Source organism: Pollachius pollachius (genome assembly GCF_949987615.1).
Source record: "Pollachius pollachius genome assembly, chromosome: 8".
Classification (NCBI taxonomy): Eukaryota; Metazoa; Chordata; class Actinopteri; order Gadiformes; family Gadidae; genus Pollachius; species Pollachius pollachius.
Window position 1 is genome coordinate 17,400,321 of NC_136941.1, and position 15,952 is coordinate 17,416,272.

Below are 15,952 nucleotides of genomic sequence, written 5' to 3' on the forward strand. Positions count from 1 at the left end.
GATCTAGCATTTATTGCATATTTTATATAAAGCGGTACCCACGGTGCTCAGACCAAATAAACCTAATCTGGAACGATCCCATCTGCGACTCTGACGTCAGCATTGTTTACTTTTGCCTACACCCCGCCTTCTCCGGTTAGCAACTTGTGGCTAGCTGGCTACCTTGGAACAGTCTCACATCGTATCCCTTCCGCCACTACTGCGAGTACAAGGTTGTTCTACAGCTCTATCGGTAAGCAAACGTCGATTTTATTCAATGGCTCATGATAATGGCGATGAAACGTGAGAAGCGGCTTCCACGGAGGGTCCGCGGATCGCCTCGACGGAGGCGTTGAGGGCAACGTTCAGCAGGGGATCGTGAGGCGAGGCGAGGAGCTTTTGTTGTAACGTTACTGTTAACGTGAGCTACGGTCCGTCCGGAGAGTCCTTCCCGGTTCATTTAACGTAGTTCTAGATGAGTGTTGTTGTAAAGTAGTTATCACTATTCTGCCAGATACGGGCTTCGGCAGGGGGCTTCTCTCGCCTCGACACCACCATCAAGTGAAATGTCAGATAGCTCAGCTCTCCAACTCGAGATCTTTCACTGATCATACGTCGACAATGAGTGATATCGCACTCTGTACAGTGTCCACACGTCACCGTTGGATAATGACCCTTTAAGTTGTAGCCTTTCGGAGTTATGGATCTCGATTACAGCCACTCACTATGAAGTCTTGAAAGGTGCGGTGTAAGTTAACAAGCGAATGCCGTTCAGTTCGTTGTACTTTATCTCCTGGCCGCCTCTACCGTCATTATTCTTTAATATTTAGCGTTCAAAAAGTGTTGTGTTTTATTTGATTGCAAGGCATAGTAGCCCACACGACGTCCGTTTAGTATGCTGTGTAAATATCTTAAACGGACATGATATCTCCCTAACGTAAATCCAGACTATTGATAATGACGGTCATCCGTTGCATGACAAATATAGCAGCGCGCGGCGCTCTGTATCCAAGCAACCGCACGTTGCAGGTATCCACTGGAAGAAACAGCAATGTAATGGGGGCCCATGTTTTGTGGTGTGCTTTGGTTAGTTTATTATTGGTCAGTGATTGAATGGACCTCCCCCAGTTCTAGTGTCAGTTTTAATTTATAATCACTTAAATAATTGAAAAGTTGTAGGTTGGTCTGCTTGGAATGTATTTTTCTCATGCAATGTAGTTGTTACTCACCCAAAATGCCGCCTATTTGGTTAATTGTTGTTTCTATTAATCAACTCATTCTATGTATCTAAACTTCTTATCAAAACAAATGCATACAGCAGGGCTGCAGCAGCTCTTTGAAGCATTTAACCCTGTCATTTTCATAACATAGATCATGCCGTATACAGTGTTTTTCATACTGTACTGTATATACATACATTTTACAAAACTGTATCTCCTACTTTGGCCTTTAACTCTTCTAGCCTACACATAACAAATGATGGAGCATATCATTATTTAAATTCCACCACATTAATGAGGGCCAATCATTGATTAAGAGTCGATCCAACACGTGTGCATTGAAAAGCTTGAGTGTGTGCTAAAGTTAAGATTGAAAGCGACTCCAAAGATAACCTTTATAACTGCGGGACTCACTGTTGTCTTACACTACTAAGCTTTGGACCGTATAATATTCTGTAAAATTGCCAAATGAGGTGGGTGTACACATTTTGCTTTCATAATAATGTTAAACCAATTGCTTGGTTAAATGCTGAATGGAATTGATGTACGAGTTGCATACGCATCATGACATGACATCATGGCTAAATCATTCCTCCCGTCAGCGCTGAGATTTCATGGCCAGGTCTCATGTTGTTTAACCTCTTGAGTTAGAACTCTGTGTTCGAGAATACATTTTCTACATTAGACGTGTGCACATATTTGGGTGCATGTGCTGCTGAGTGAGGGGGCCGGTTGGGAACTCTAAACTTCACGACATTCTTAAGGATGACATGTCGCACATTCGTCACTCACCTCCACCAACAGTATTTACATATTAACTTGTTTACGACTTGGTTTCGTGCGGTGGGTCACGTGGAGAAAAAAAACCCATCTTGTTTGTTTTTGGGGGTAAAATTTCCGTACACACTCGAAGCCTGACTTTGAAACACGTCAGATGTTTGTGTTTTACACATTGTATTGTATTCTTGTAAGCACGTGAAGGCAACATTTGGATAAAGTGACTCGACTAGCCTGCAGTTTTATGAGGAATTTGTCGATGTTGATCCCACAATCCTAGTTGCGGCCCGTACAAATCATAACAACCCTTTAAACGATTTGTTCCCCACGGTGTCCATGTCCCAGCCAGTAACCCCACTAATACATGCCAGCCTGTCTTTCTGGCCCTATCCTCTCAGTATTCTGAAAGTGCCTTATCATTGATTCCAGTTGGAAGTCGGAAAATTAAGGTGTGAATCAAGTGTTCTTTATTCCTTAAGTATCCTTATATAATGTGTGCGCTAACTTTGTATTTTTTTGAGGTTTAAAAATTTTCTCTGATTTGATTTAACTGAGGATAAAATAATCCACCATACACCAGTCTTTCTCATTTAGATAGCCACCTGCTCCCAGTAAGTCTTCTTTATTTAGCTGTTCAGCATTTGCAAATCCAGAATAGGAGCCAAGTTTTAGCATTGTACTACCTGCTAGGGCGGTTTCTGCTGTGCCACCTGGTTAATGGTAAATGACTCCAGAAGGATGTTATGTTTGCACATAAACACAGATCCAGGGTCCCTGTGTTTACAGTAGCCATGGCAGCAATCAGTTATTCAACAAACAGCCCTGGTCCGAGCTTGTTCTGTTCTCACTTGTAGAGAAGGCAATGTTTACCTTGGTGGGCAGAGTCGTTTGTTAGCTTGTAGTTCCTGCTGCTTTTCAGATCTTTGTAGATGACTACACAGTCTATTCCAGACTGCCCATGTTGTAAGCTTTTAATTTTGTGCCGGGCAACTGGGCATTGATCTTTTGTGAGAATAATGACAATCTTCTTAAAACGTACCCTCTTGTATCCCCCATCAAAGCTACTTGTATATGCAGCGATTTTGAGTGTTTTTATTTTCTTGTCTCCTCCCAGGCAATTGGAGTCCAGATGCATGAGACTGGGTCAGATCAGATACACCACAACAGCCCTCCTCTTCACACTGCCCACTGGAGCCCCGCTGACTATGAGGACCAGCTGAGCCGGAGCTGTAACCACACTCTTCCTCCAGAAGCTCCACGGGTCAGTGGACACCATTACCTGGTTACACACAGCCAATTAGCTCAGGGTTGGGGTCACTCTCAGCCATTCATTCAGAGATGGGTGTTTAATGTTAGGGACACAGACGTTTTTCGGGGATTATTGACATTTGAAAAAACGTTTTGTTAGAAATAGAATGTAGGCCTGAACAATTGTGTGTGATTCATGGAAAGAACGTTGGAAATCTCAAACGTTTATTCAAACTTAATTAGAGGAACAAAAAATAAACCTGTTCCTCAATTTTTTCATTTATTAAATGTATCAGTTTCACAGAGGTACATTTTATTCTTATTGAATTTATTTTGGAGCCAACTCAGAAGCACAAGATATTTTTTCATCTTTTGTTTGTTGATGAAACGCCCTCGAACAGTGGTCAACATAAGACCATGAAACCAGCGAAGACCCCTTTCCAGTTAGTACAAATGCATTTGAGAAGTTGAGAAGAATGCCCAAAGAAACTTTAACATAACCTTGAACCTAAACATAATTCTAATGGGTGGTTTGCTCGTTGACATGGCAATATGTTTTGGTTAATGGTGCTGATAGATGTGGAATGTTTAGTGGTGGACAAGGCAAGACATGTCTTCTTTAGATGCAGCTGCATGTGATTAATAATAATTATATAGTTAATAATTATAACTATTCTAGGGTATATTGGCAGTAAATTGATTGGACTAATAAAACAAATCAAATGCGATGATTGAATATGTTGGATAGTTAATTTAATTCGTTTTATTAATACATTCCTGGAAAATGAGATCAGCTATTGAAATGCTAGATATATCAGAACGTGTGTTTTGTCACAAAGCCTGGACTCTCCAGAGCACATGACCTTCAGGCAGTGCATTATCCTCTGCATTGAGTCCAACTTAGCCAAGAATTGGTTTATTTTCCATTCAAAACTTTCTTGTGACTAGCCATCTTTGAGAGCCTGAGTCATATTCTAATGACTGCATATGAGGGGCTGTACCCTTAAATGATTACTTCATTATATTTTATATAAAACATCATCTGCTCCGCCGGTGTGTAAGCCAGAACTGGTGATAGGTCAACGGGGCGCCTGTGTCACACGTTAACGCATGATGTCACATTCAATGCTCACAGCTTGGGATGCCAGCCAGTGGGTCCTTTACTCAAACCTTGGTGTTTTCCTGGATCACACACGCACACACGCACACACACACATTCCAGAAAGAGGATGAGCCCATGCAGGGCACCTGACGGAAAAACTTAAGGCACATTATGTGCCTTAAGTGGCACTTAATGGCATCTAGGATATTCTGCCCACTCACACAACTGTGTGTTGCTGTGGTTGCTGTTGATGCTGTTGTTGTTGTTGAGGTTGTTGTTGTTGTTGTTGTTTTCGGAAGCCACAAGCACTTTTTGAAGCATTATTCTGCCTGTGTGATGGGGGAGGTGTGTTTGTGTGTGTAAGGGGGGTTGGGGGGGGTGGTGGCGTTAAACTGCGTGCTATAAGGAAGGGGGGGAGGAGTATTCCCTGCTGGGGGGAGGGAGAAATAGGGAGGGTGAGTGAGCGAGAGAGAGAGAGAGAGAGAGAGCTAGATCTAGAGGAGGGCTTAGCGTTATTCTGCTAGTTTTGTCTGTGCTCCACATCAAGCGGCTGTGTAGTAGTCAGGCTCCACTCGCCCTTGCGCTTCCTACCCGGCCTGACCAAAGCACACGGCACCTGGCAGCACTTCTCAATGGAACTCCCCAGGTTGGTCTGACCCTTCCTTTGGCTTCAGGCAAATCTTGTCTAACCATTGTGTCTGGTAGCTGTTTTGAATATGTGTGTGTGTGTGTGTGTGTGTGTGTGTGTGTGTGTGTGTGTGTGTGTGTGTGTGTGTGTGTGTGTGTGTGTACACATGTGAGAGTGTGTGTGTACAATCTAGAGTGGAGGGAAAAAAAAGAGACAAATGTATTTTCTACGCATGTGTGTGTCTTTGTGTTATATCTATCAATCTAGATATGTCTTCATAGATATATCTTTATATAGATTAAGAGAACAATCGCTGTATGTAGATATAGAGATCTGTATCATTATACAGACAGGCCTATACATAGTAATGTAGGAGTTTACCTTCTATGGTATGTGTTAAACAAGAGGGTGTTCCACACCTTTCTCCAAAGTTAGTTTGTGTGTGCAGCCCTGTAACCATGGTGGGAAACAGAGATATGTGCTCTTCAGTAGGCTCCAACCAGCCTTTATATTTCAATGTCACTCATCTCACAGTTCACAAGACCTGTCTTGCGGGAACAGATCCGTGTTTACAGTCTGCTGCTCGCCAGTAGGACTTTCCACAATAACAACAACAGAAGATGTTTGGACTTGCTGGCTGCCATGGCAACGGGGATTAGGCAAGGGCTGTTGTTGTGTTGATGGTGTCCACAGGAGGAGAGCGAGCAAAATAATAATAATAAATGGGCCAACTGGCTGTGTGTGTCTGTGTACGGGCCTGTATGTCCTCTTTGCCTAAGCGATGACCAACTCTGCTCCATTGAATCTCATAATAAAGGACTCGCTCGGAAGCCATTGTGTGTTATTGTTAGCCAAGAGCTCTGTGAAATTCTCTGGCAGTTTGTTTACCCAATCCAAAACAGAGCCGGCCTTGGAGAGGGAAATGTTTGTTTGTGGTTCAGGCTTTAATTAAAATATGCATCTCCAGTTCTGTTTTTCGTAAACATGCTCTGTATGCCTTTTTCTTTATTCATTATTTATATCTCTATGCAACTTTGATTACTCTGTTTATGTTTACTGTAAACATCCCCGAGCCGAGAGTGCTTGGTGGTGTGGTGGTGGTGGGGGGGAGGCTGTGGTAATTGCTGGATGCCTAGCAGAGGCTGCTGTTGTTGTTGTTGTTGTTGTTGTTGACGTGGTGGTGGTGGAGCAGGCTGTTGTTGTTGTTGTTGTTGTTGTTGTTGTTAGGACTAGAGTTCTTATTTCCCCCCAGGCACTGCCTGGTGTTTTTTCAGTCTTTGTGTCTCTTATTTTCACTGTTTTTGCTCCATCAAAATGTTTGATTGTTTCTTACTCTGACCGATCTACAGAATAGGACTAAAAAATAACAGATTTATGTTAATATTCAGGTAGTGTTTTTTGAGGGTAAAGGCCAACTCATGTCTTAATAAATTTTCCTGAATTAAATCAGTAGTTTGCAGATGTGCTTGTATCTGCTGGTTACTGTTGAGTGTTGAGTGAACCAAACAGACCCTGCTAAATGAATAAATCCTGCTGGCTTATTGGTATTCTCCCTGAACAAGTACACAGATCCTGATTTAAGTCCAATGTACACACACACACACACACACACACACACACACACACACACACACACACACACACACACACACACACACACACACACACACACACACACACACACAAATGCACATGTACAGGGCTTATACCCTATGGGGTGAATGGGATTGTTTGTGTTTCCTGTTGTTTGTAATTGAAATTTATTTGAGTCCCTTTTGTTTCATACAGTGTATTTTGTTAATAATTTCTATATTTCTATAATACACATCATTAATTTACATATTATATATCAAAACAATGTGCAATTCATAAAAATACATTGGGTAAATGATATTGATAAAAAAGTACAGTAAATAAAAACATAACATTTCCTCATTATTATGTGATCAGTATAATTGTCTCATTATTCCAGCTCTTGTTTACTGGAGGGCCCAGAGAGTCTCCCTGCGTGGCCTGTGCCTTGACTCCGCCCCCTTCTTCTTGTTGTTGTGGTGGTGGGGCTGCAGGTCCCAGTGTCAGTGTCCATGATGACCCCACCCACCGAGGCTCCGCAGCAGCTCCAGCAGACCGCCGCCCAGCAGTCGGTGCTCAGTCCCCAGCAGCTGCAGGCCCTGCTCCAGCAGCAGCAGAAAGCCCTCATGCTGCACCAGGTAAGGCCGTGTGCACACGCGCACAAGCACGCATATACGTGCCATAGAGCTTGTACATCGCAGAGTCACATTGCAAAGAGCATTTTAGAAGAATTGTAGCATTTTAATGTTAGTAATTATGTTAGTTGTCATGTATTTTTGGACATTGTTTAGTAATTAGTTGTGAAAAGATTTATCCTCATTGGGAGACGTCGTTGTGTTTGAGAATGTCACAACGGTCCTCATGCGAGAAGAGGCAAAACAAAGTTTTTCTAAGACGAGGTTACGGTATCTTTACTTTGATTTAGGATTGCACAGTGCTACAATTCTCTGGAGGCCTCTCATTATGGCGTTGTATCGGCAACAGAAAAATCCCATGATGCATTCTGACTGTCAGATCTTCTCTTCGTTCTCACAGCAACAGATCCAGGAGGTGTTCAAGAACCAGCAGGAGCAGCTCAACATCCAGCTCATGCAGCAGAAGAACGCCGGCATGGTCAACCAGGAGGTAGGATTTCCCCAAAACAACAATACTTTAGCGTTTTACTTAAATCAACTAATATTCACTGTTGTTCTAAAAACAATTCTAAATTGTTAAAAGAGTATGAGAATTTTATCTATGTATTTTTATATATCTTATGCACTTCTTAGTGCCCTTATGGGAAAGGACAGTGATGAGAGAAAGGAAAGTGGGTTGAGGCGAGGGGGATTGACATTTAGCATAGGACCATGGGCGGGAATCTAACCGGTATCTATTGGGCGCATTAACTGCTCGGCCAGGTTTTATTGTATTTTCTGCGTCCACGTATTTCAGATGAGGATATTCAAAGAGGAAGGGCAGGTGTGTTGACTCGACTGTGTTGTGTTGGTTGCTGCTGAACAGCCCCGGGCGTGGCAGTGGACCAGGGGCTGGGGGGAGGGAGGGAGGGAGTGGGGAATGCTGTTTTGTCTTGTGTATATGTGTTTATTTGCATGTTTGTTGACGGAGGTGTTTCTCTTTCTTTCTTTCTTTCTTTCTTTCTTTCTTTCTTTCTTTCTTTCTTTCTTTCTTTCTTTCTTTCTCTCCCTCTCTCCCCTCTCCCCTCTCCCTCTCTCCCCTCTCCCTCTCCCTCTCTCCCCCTCTCCCCTCTCCCTCTCTCCCCTCTCCCCTCTCCCTCTCCCTCTCTCCCCCTCTCCCCTCTCTCTCTCTCCCCTCTCTCTCTCTCCCCTCTCTCTCTCTCCCCTCTCCCTCTCTCCCCCTCTCCCCTCTCCCCTCTCTCTCTCTCTCCCCTCTCCCTCTCTCCCCTCTCCTCTCTCCCTCTCCCCTCTCTCTCTCCCCTCTCCCTCTCTCCCTCTCTCCCTCTCCAGCTGACAGCCCAGCAGATGGCCATCCAGCAGCAGCTGCTCCAGGTCCAGCAGCAGCATCTCCTCAACCTCCAGAGGCAGGGCCTGCTCTCCGTGCTGCCCAATGGCCTCAGCGCCTTACAAGGTTGGTACTGGCACCATGCAGAGCCTGGGGAGAACCCACGCAGAGGCCTGGGGTCAGGGGAGCGCTGAATCACGCGGTGGTTGGTGCAATGCGTTGGCTTGAGACTATTTTGTCGAGCATGCATTGGATTAATTATTATCAAACCTACCACTGTTAATACTGTTAATATGTTTTTTGTTGTTATTCATATTTAAATGTTTAATTATTATTATTGTAATTAATAATGTACGTTATAAAAATATATTTAATATAAATAATAAATAGGATCACTTATTTGTATTGCAATTATGGTTGTGGTTATTGTTGTAATTAAGGTCGGTATGCTTTTAATTTGAAACGATGCTGGTCAACAGCAGGCCTATATTCATCTGGAGATGATTACTCCACAACAACAAGCATTGGTGGGGCTCAGCAGTGGGGGGTGGGGGCACAGTGTGTCTTGTTGACAGCTTTGTGTGTGTGTGTGTGTGTGTGTGTGTGTGTGTGTGTATGTGGTGGTCACATGTAATTACAGGTTGTGAGAACGGTAACAGCCTGTCCCCTGGTGGAGAGAGCAGAGAGTCGTCCTGTCAACCGGCCTCCACCAATGGGAATCACTCATCTCTCCATAGGAAAAAAGAAAGGTGAGTTCCCTACGTGTGTGTGTGTGTGTGTGGCAGTAAACGAAAACGATCGAACGCGACCGCCATCGATCCCCTCCCGCTGTACGTCAGGGTAGCGCGGTGGTCAAAGAGTCACTGCTGACGCCGCACTGTGATTGGTCTATCCCCCCCTGCAGCGTGTCATTGGACGACCTCGGCAGTCACGCGCTGTACGGCAACGGCATGTGCAAGTGGCCAGGGTGCGAGAGCGTCTTCGGGGACCACCAGGCTTTCCTCAAGTGAGTTCATCTGCGTCTACACCCCTTGCTGACAATTTGATGCCCCGAAGCACACAGACCACCGTACTAGCGGGGCTGTGATTTTGAGAAGCACTGTTCTAGCAGGGCTGTGTTTCGGAGATGGGAATTCAACAGCTTATTGAGCGTGTGTCCCGACGCGGCCGTGTGCTTTGGGCTTTGGTCTGTTTAGAATTAGCATCAACCAATTTAATACAACAGATAGAGTTATCACATATCAGGCAAATCCTGTTTTCAATATATTTTAGAAAAACACAATTGGATATGTGTCCTTAATCAGTTATGCACACATGTAAGCAACTCTTCATATAAAGCAAATTAAATGAATTTAAAAAACAATTGTATCCAATTTGTTTCTCCCCTATATATTCAATTATCTTTAATTTAAAAGTGCCTAATGCACATTTATGCATCCAGAATATTTCTGAACGTTATTAAGAACTGGTTTGCTCCCGCGAAATCAAACATTGCATGTTGTTTAGTTTGTGTTCATGTCGATACTTGTTTGCGTCTCTGTTGATGTTTGACTTGCGTTCGTCCTACATGCTGTCGGCCATGGCGCACACACACACACACACACACACACACACACACACACACACACACACACACACACACACACACACACACACACACACACACACACACACACACACACACACACACGGTGGTGAGCTTTGTTGGTAACCGACCGTTGCTATGTGTTTAACCACCAGACATCTGAACACTGAGCACACACTGGACGACAAGAGCACGGCACAGTGTCGCGTGCAGATGCAAGTGGTGCAGCAGCTGGAGCTCCAGGTAGGCCTGGTGCGATTAGCTGACATTGACATTGTTATGGCTCAAGGCTAGTAGATTTAAAATGGGTTACACTCTTGGTAGAATATAGTGCCCTTTAAGAAACATTTTAACGGTGGAAAATCTGGAACTAGATGTGTCGTTAAACCCTTAAGTGTATTTATAGTGGCTAAACCCCCCCCCCCCCCCCCCCCCCCCCCTCTTTGGTCCCTTTCTCCTCTGACGCAGTTGAAAAAAGACAAGGAGCGACTACAGGCCATGATGGCCCACCTGAAGTCGTCTGAAATCAAGCAGGCGCAGTCGGTACGTAACCGACCACGGCCACCCCTCTGGGATCCACCCCTCCCTTCCACATCGACCAGCGCTCCACGTGTGCGCTCTGTGTTCACGCCTTGTGTCTTCGTGTTTTGTTTTCCACCACAGGGGAACGCGGCCTCCAACGGCTCCTGCTCCCAGGCAGCGCCGCCCAAGGGGCCCCTGCCCATGAGCCTGTCCCAGAGCGCCACGGCGCCCACCACGCCCCTGATGCCGCTCTCCGACTCCCCCGGCGTGCTCACGCCCAACGGCGTGTTCAGCGGCACGCCGGTGCGGAGGCGCTACAGCCGCTCCATGAGCCAAGGTCAGCCCCCCCCCCCCCCCCCCCGAGAGGTCAGCCCCCCCTAGGTCACTGACCCGCAGTGCGGAGAGGGTCCTTATGTCTGGAGACCTCCCCAAGGGAAGCCCTGTAGATCAGTGGTGCCACTGAGAGTATCATGTGGGCCCCCCTTTCAGCCAACCCCGGTCAGGGAGGGAGGACGGGGATCAAAGGCGGAAAAGCTTTTTGTCGTGTTTATTGGGAATGACCTTGGATGAAGTCGGAATGTTTGAAAATAAATCTTGGGTGGCATAGCGACGGTCACTTAGAGCTGGGGAAAGGGGGGCCAGAGCATGTGCACATAAATCCCATCGCTTAATACATGTTTTTGTTTCTATTTTAGCTTTATCATTTTTTGAAGATACCCCTCTTTCTCGTTGTTTTAGACATTTTCTCATATGAAATACTTCCTTCAGTTCCGTCCTTCAAAGTCCACCTAAGGGAACACGTATCTCTGTTTGACAAACACTGCCATAGGGGTTTTGTATGTCGACCATATATGTCAATGTAACCCACAGCTCTATAGATGGCCTTTATGTCGACCATATATGTCAATGTAACCCACAGCTCTATAGATGGCCTTTATGTTGACCATATATGTAAATGTAACCCACAGCTCTATAGATGGCCAGTATGTTGACCATATATGTAAATGTAACCCACAGCTCTATAGATGGCCTTTATGTTGACCATATATGTAAATGTAACCCACAGCTCTATAGATGGCCAGTATGTTGACCATATATGTCAATGTAACCCACAGCTCTATAGATGGCCAGTATGTTGACCATATATGTAAATGTAACCCACAGCTCTATAGATGGCCTTTATGTTGACCATATATGTAAATGTAACCCACAGCTCTATAGATGGCCTTTATGTTGACCATATATGTAAATGTAACCCACAGCTCTATAGATGGCCAGTATGTTGACCATATATGTAAATGTAACCCACAGCTCTATAGATGGCCAGTATGTTGACCATATATGTAAATGTAACCCACAGCACTATAGATGATCGGTATGTCGACCATATATGTACATTTTGCCAACAATATATACAGTATGACGTGTATGTAAAGCTAAGATCAATGTACAGTTGTTATCGCTGTGAACTGATGAATCATGGGTTTCTGTTGAACAGACATCGTGGACAACAAGGAGTTCTACCTCAGCACGGAAGTGAGACCCCCGTTTACGTACGCGTCGCTCATAAGACAGGTAATACAGGGTCCCTCTCCCGGTCACCACTAAGATGATGATGATTAATGTCAGAACGAATTCCCTGATAGCAAACGTTTTTTTGTCTTTTTGCTGTTTCGCAGGCGATATATGACTCTCCCCGGAGACAGCTGACGCTGAATGAAATCTACAACTGGTTCACCAGGACCTTCGCGTATTTCCGGCGAAATGCGGCGACTTGGAAGGTATGTTCATTCAGCGCTTTATGAATGGCTCTGAATGTTAATTCAGAGCCATTGATCACATTGATTAGCTTTAGCAATTATCTTTAGTCATAAAGCAAAAAAACGGAAAAACGCTTTATACCAAGCAACTTTAATTAAAGTATAAAACCAAATCAATAGTAAATACTAAAAAAAAATCCAAGTACTGCGTGATAAAAAAGCACCTGGCAGAAAAGCTAAAGCTATCAAATAATTAATCGAACCATGGCGTGTGTCTGTCTGTCTGTGTGTTTTCTTCACTTCCTTTCTCCAGAATGCAGTGAGACACAACCTGAGCCTCCACAAATGTTTTGTGCGGCTGGAGAACGTGAAGGGGGCTGTGTGGACTGTGGATGAGATCGAGTTCCACCGGAGACGGCCGCAGAAGACCACTGGCACGGGGTAGGTGTCCCCACATGGCCTCAAGTGTAAGCAAGGTGCTGCTAGGAACGGCTGCAACGACATTCTATCTGCCGGTTTCCCTCTGTGCACCATGGTGCATGTACCCATAAGGTGTGGTTAGGGTGTTATATTTTTTTCTGTTGGATCAAGACTTCAACGTAATGTTCTGTGATGATGATGCAGGTCGGCCATGATGAAGAACCCCCAGAACCTTCCGGGCCAGAGCTCGCTGCGCTCCGTTCCTCAGGTAACCCATCCCGCCGTTATCTGATCTGCGTTCAGGGATTGTTTGATACAACGGGGTATTTAGTTAAATGAGATGTCTGTATCATCTATACGGAGACGTTGTCTTTGACGGGCCCACATACATTTTTTCTTAACTAACATCAACAAAACAACAAAAACGACGGAAGAGTGCCCTCTTCGGTCGTCCCTATCCCGGCGAAATCAAGCAGACGAGTTGTCATCAAAGTACTGTTCCCCGGCTCCTCGTGTGTCCCCCCCCCCCACCAACCAGTCCTTCTTCTCCTCCTTCCTCCAGAGCGGCCTCCCCGACTGCAACGTCCCCTTCTACAACCCGGCTTCCATGGGCAGCATCCCCATGCACTCCCTGCCCCACGTGCTGCAGGAGCAGATGAACGGGGCCTTCCCCTACGCCGCCGGCTACCAGAGCGACAGCAGCGCCACGCAGTCCCCCCCGCAAGCCTTGTAAGTGGCAGCATCCAGGGGGGAACCCAAGATCTTAGCCCGCTGTTGTTTACCTACTTAGGCCCACCGAGGGGAGAACATCTTCTTGTTGTTTTTTTAGTTTGTTTTTTCTCCGAAGCCAACTAATTACGGCGAGAACGGGAGCGCGTGTTTTAGGAGCGATGCGAGGGGGTGGAGACGCTTTTTGCTTCGAGGACGCTTGGCGTTGTAAAGCGAGACCCCGGAACCTGTTCTTGTTCTTCTTGTTTTGCGTAATCGACCTCGACACTTTACCGTGTGGCGATGGACTTATGGAGATTACCGTAGCAGACTCCCCCGGTCCGGGTCAGTAGCGATAACGAGGACTTTGGCCCCATAACGGACACGTGAAACGTTTGCGGAGGAAAGGGGGCACCGAGCTCCAGACGCCAGGTGTTGTTTTTGTTTTCCTTTGTAACATTTGGTACGTTTGTAACATTTGATACACAAGAAAAAAAGCAGGGTTGTTAATGCCTCGAGGACACTGTCGTTGCCAACAGCGCTGCAGTTGATCCACAACAAATCCATCCTTAAGAAAAGAAAATCACAAACACAGCGAGCGTAAAAAAAACCCACATCCACTTTATAAACACAGAAAGTACATCTCTGGCACGACAAACTGCAGACACACCGACTAATGATGCCTGCCCCGTAATAACCCCAGCGTTGTTTTATCGCTCGCCAAACCAGCATCAAAGAGGAACTCGAGGACGAGGTGATCTGTGAGAACTTCTCCGGCTTCGAGTTCTCGGAGAGCCACGAGGACGAGGACGACGACAGCAGCCCTGGACCCCCCCACCGCAGGATGCCCGCCGCGGACCACCACCAACACCACCACCTCGACAGCCCCGGACCCCCACACCTGCAGCTGGACCGCACGCCCTCCCTCTGACTAGCCGGTTCACCGTTTCCATGGTGAGGGGTTCTGGGGGGGGAGGAGGGGGAGGCGATGGAGGCCACACCCCCTTACAAACCTCCCCCCCCCCCCCCCCCAACCCCATGCGCCTGACTCTTCAATCATCCAAAATACTTTTTGTAACGACGGCTGCTTCGTACTCCTAACCAAACACACACACACACACACACACACTGTCACGCAGGGGTCAGGGGTCGGTGGCCCTGGCCTTCTCTTTTGTATTTATCAGCAATTATTTGAGTTTTTTTGGAGGATCTGTGTTGCTCTGGAGCGTCCCCTCTCCTGGACTGTGCCAGGGGACAGGAGGAGGTCCCTTATGTACAGCAGACCAGTCCAGAGGAAGGACTTGTGTAAAGGAAAAAACCTAAACTGTTTATTACATAGTTTTATGATGTTATTCGATTTTCTTTGCGTTGTCGTTTTTCCTTGTTTTATTTTTTACTCCTGCACACGGAAGGACCATGATAAGAGCAGAAGCCAAAGGAAAGGGAATATTTATGGTTAGCACTTCACAATGACAGCTTTGTCTCTTGCTCTCTCTCTCTCTCTCTCTCGCGCTCTCTCTCTCGCTCTCTATTGCTCTCGCTCTCTCTCTCTTTCTCTTCTCTCTTTCTATCTATTGCTCTCTCTCTCTCTCACTCTCCACATGGCAACTGTAAACCATGTCGGGGGGGCCTCACTACCTGATTCATTTTTATTTTTATTTTTTTATATATTGTACTAAAATCTGATTGTAGATGAAAACAATAAAGGTGAAGTTGGGAAAAACGTCATATACACTGCCAAACGAATTTGGTTTATTCTTACTTTAAACATATAATCAATTGAGAAAAAAATGTGTAAGTAACCTATATTTGTGTAATTTTTTTCACCCTAACCATGAACATCACTAAATATGCTCTCATTGAGCATGTACAAGTAGATATTATAGTATTACTATGATTGTAAACCAATATGTCTATGAATAATAAATTACTTGTGCAATGTATTTGATTTAGTATTTACTTCTTCACTTTCAGAGCGTCAAAGCGTCAGTGTTTGAGTTATGAACCAGTGGTGAGACTCTTTGCTAATGGGTTCTGCGGTCCAGGTCAGTGGGGACGCCGGCTTAATGGAAGGGGTCGGATGGTTTGAGAGCGTGTGTTTCCACCGTCTCCTGCTGAACCTGACAACCAATGTATGATCAGCCCTGAACCAGAGCTGAGAAACTCACGTTTTAAAACAGATTTAAATGAGAATGTAATGAATCCAGTTTTTTTTTCTCGACGTGTAGTTCAACTAAATACAAGACTTAGTTGAGACATACACATGTATTGAGTCTCATATTTATGGAAGGTATTATCAAATTGTAATGAATGAATGTGATTTTAATGATAATGAAACTGGTGAACAACTATGTACAGGAACAAATTATGAGCACTTCTTGTAGAACGTAGATGTATTCTATCTAGTTTAACTAGGAGCATTTTGTGGGGATATCCAGTCTATGTTGTACTTAGTTTTCATCATTTATGTGA

The 15,952-nt window shown here is 45.2% G+C and overlaps 1 protein-coding gene across 2 annotated transcripts; it reads left to right on the forward strand.

Moving 5' to 3' along the window:
• The first annotated feature begins 138 nt into the window (after window positions 1-138).
• On the forward strand, window positions 139-15,411 carry LOC307078837 (forkhead box protein P1-like). Of its 2 annotated transcripts, none has more exons than XM_079740840.1 (16): window positions 139-232; window positions 3,091-3,237; window positions 7,021-7,164; window positions 7,562-7,651; window positions 8,491-8,611; window positions 9,126-9,234; window positions 9,390-9,491; window positions 10,226-10,313; window positions 10,539-10,613; window positions 10,734-10,929; window positions 12,091-12,167; window positions 12,272-12,373; window positions 12,666-12,793; window positions 12,977-13,040; window positions 13,335-13,501; window positions 14,210-15,411. In XM_079740840.1, the coding sequence occupies exons 2-16, from the start codon at window positions 3,106-3,108 to the stop codon at window positions 14,409-14,411; spliced, it is 1,797 nt and encodes a 598-aa protein (XP_079596966.1). In that variant the 5' UTR covers window positions 139-232; window positions 3,091-3,105; the 3' UTR covers window positions 14,412-15,411. The 2 variants fall into 2 exon arrangements, with proteins under 2 accessions (XP_079596966.1, XP_079596967.1); XM_079740841.1 differs by lacking the exon at window positions 139-232 and adding an exon at window positions 2,884-2,939.
• Window positions 15,412-15,952: the final 541 nt, after the last annotated feature.

Coding starts and splice junctions, on each gene's coding strand:
- LOC307078837 (XM_079740840.1), top strand. CDS start 3,106: ATGCATGAGACTGGGTCAGATCAGATACACCACAACAGCCCTCCTCTT. Junction 9,235..9,389: donor CTCCATAGGAAAAAAGAAAG/GTGAGTTCCCTA, acceptor CCCCCCCTGCAG/CGTGTCATTGGACGACCTCG. Junction 10,314..10,538: donor TGCAGCAGCTGGAGCTCCAG/GTAGGCCTGGTG, acceptor CCTCTGACGCAG/TTGAAAAAAGACAAGGAGCG.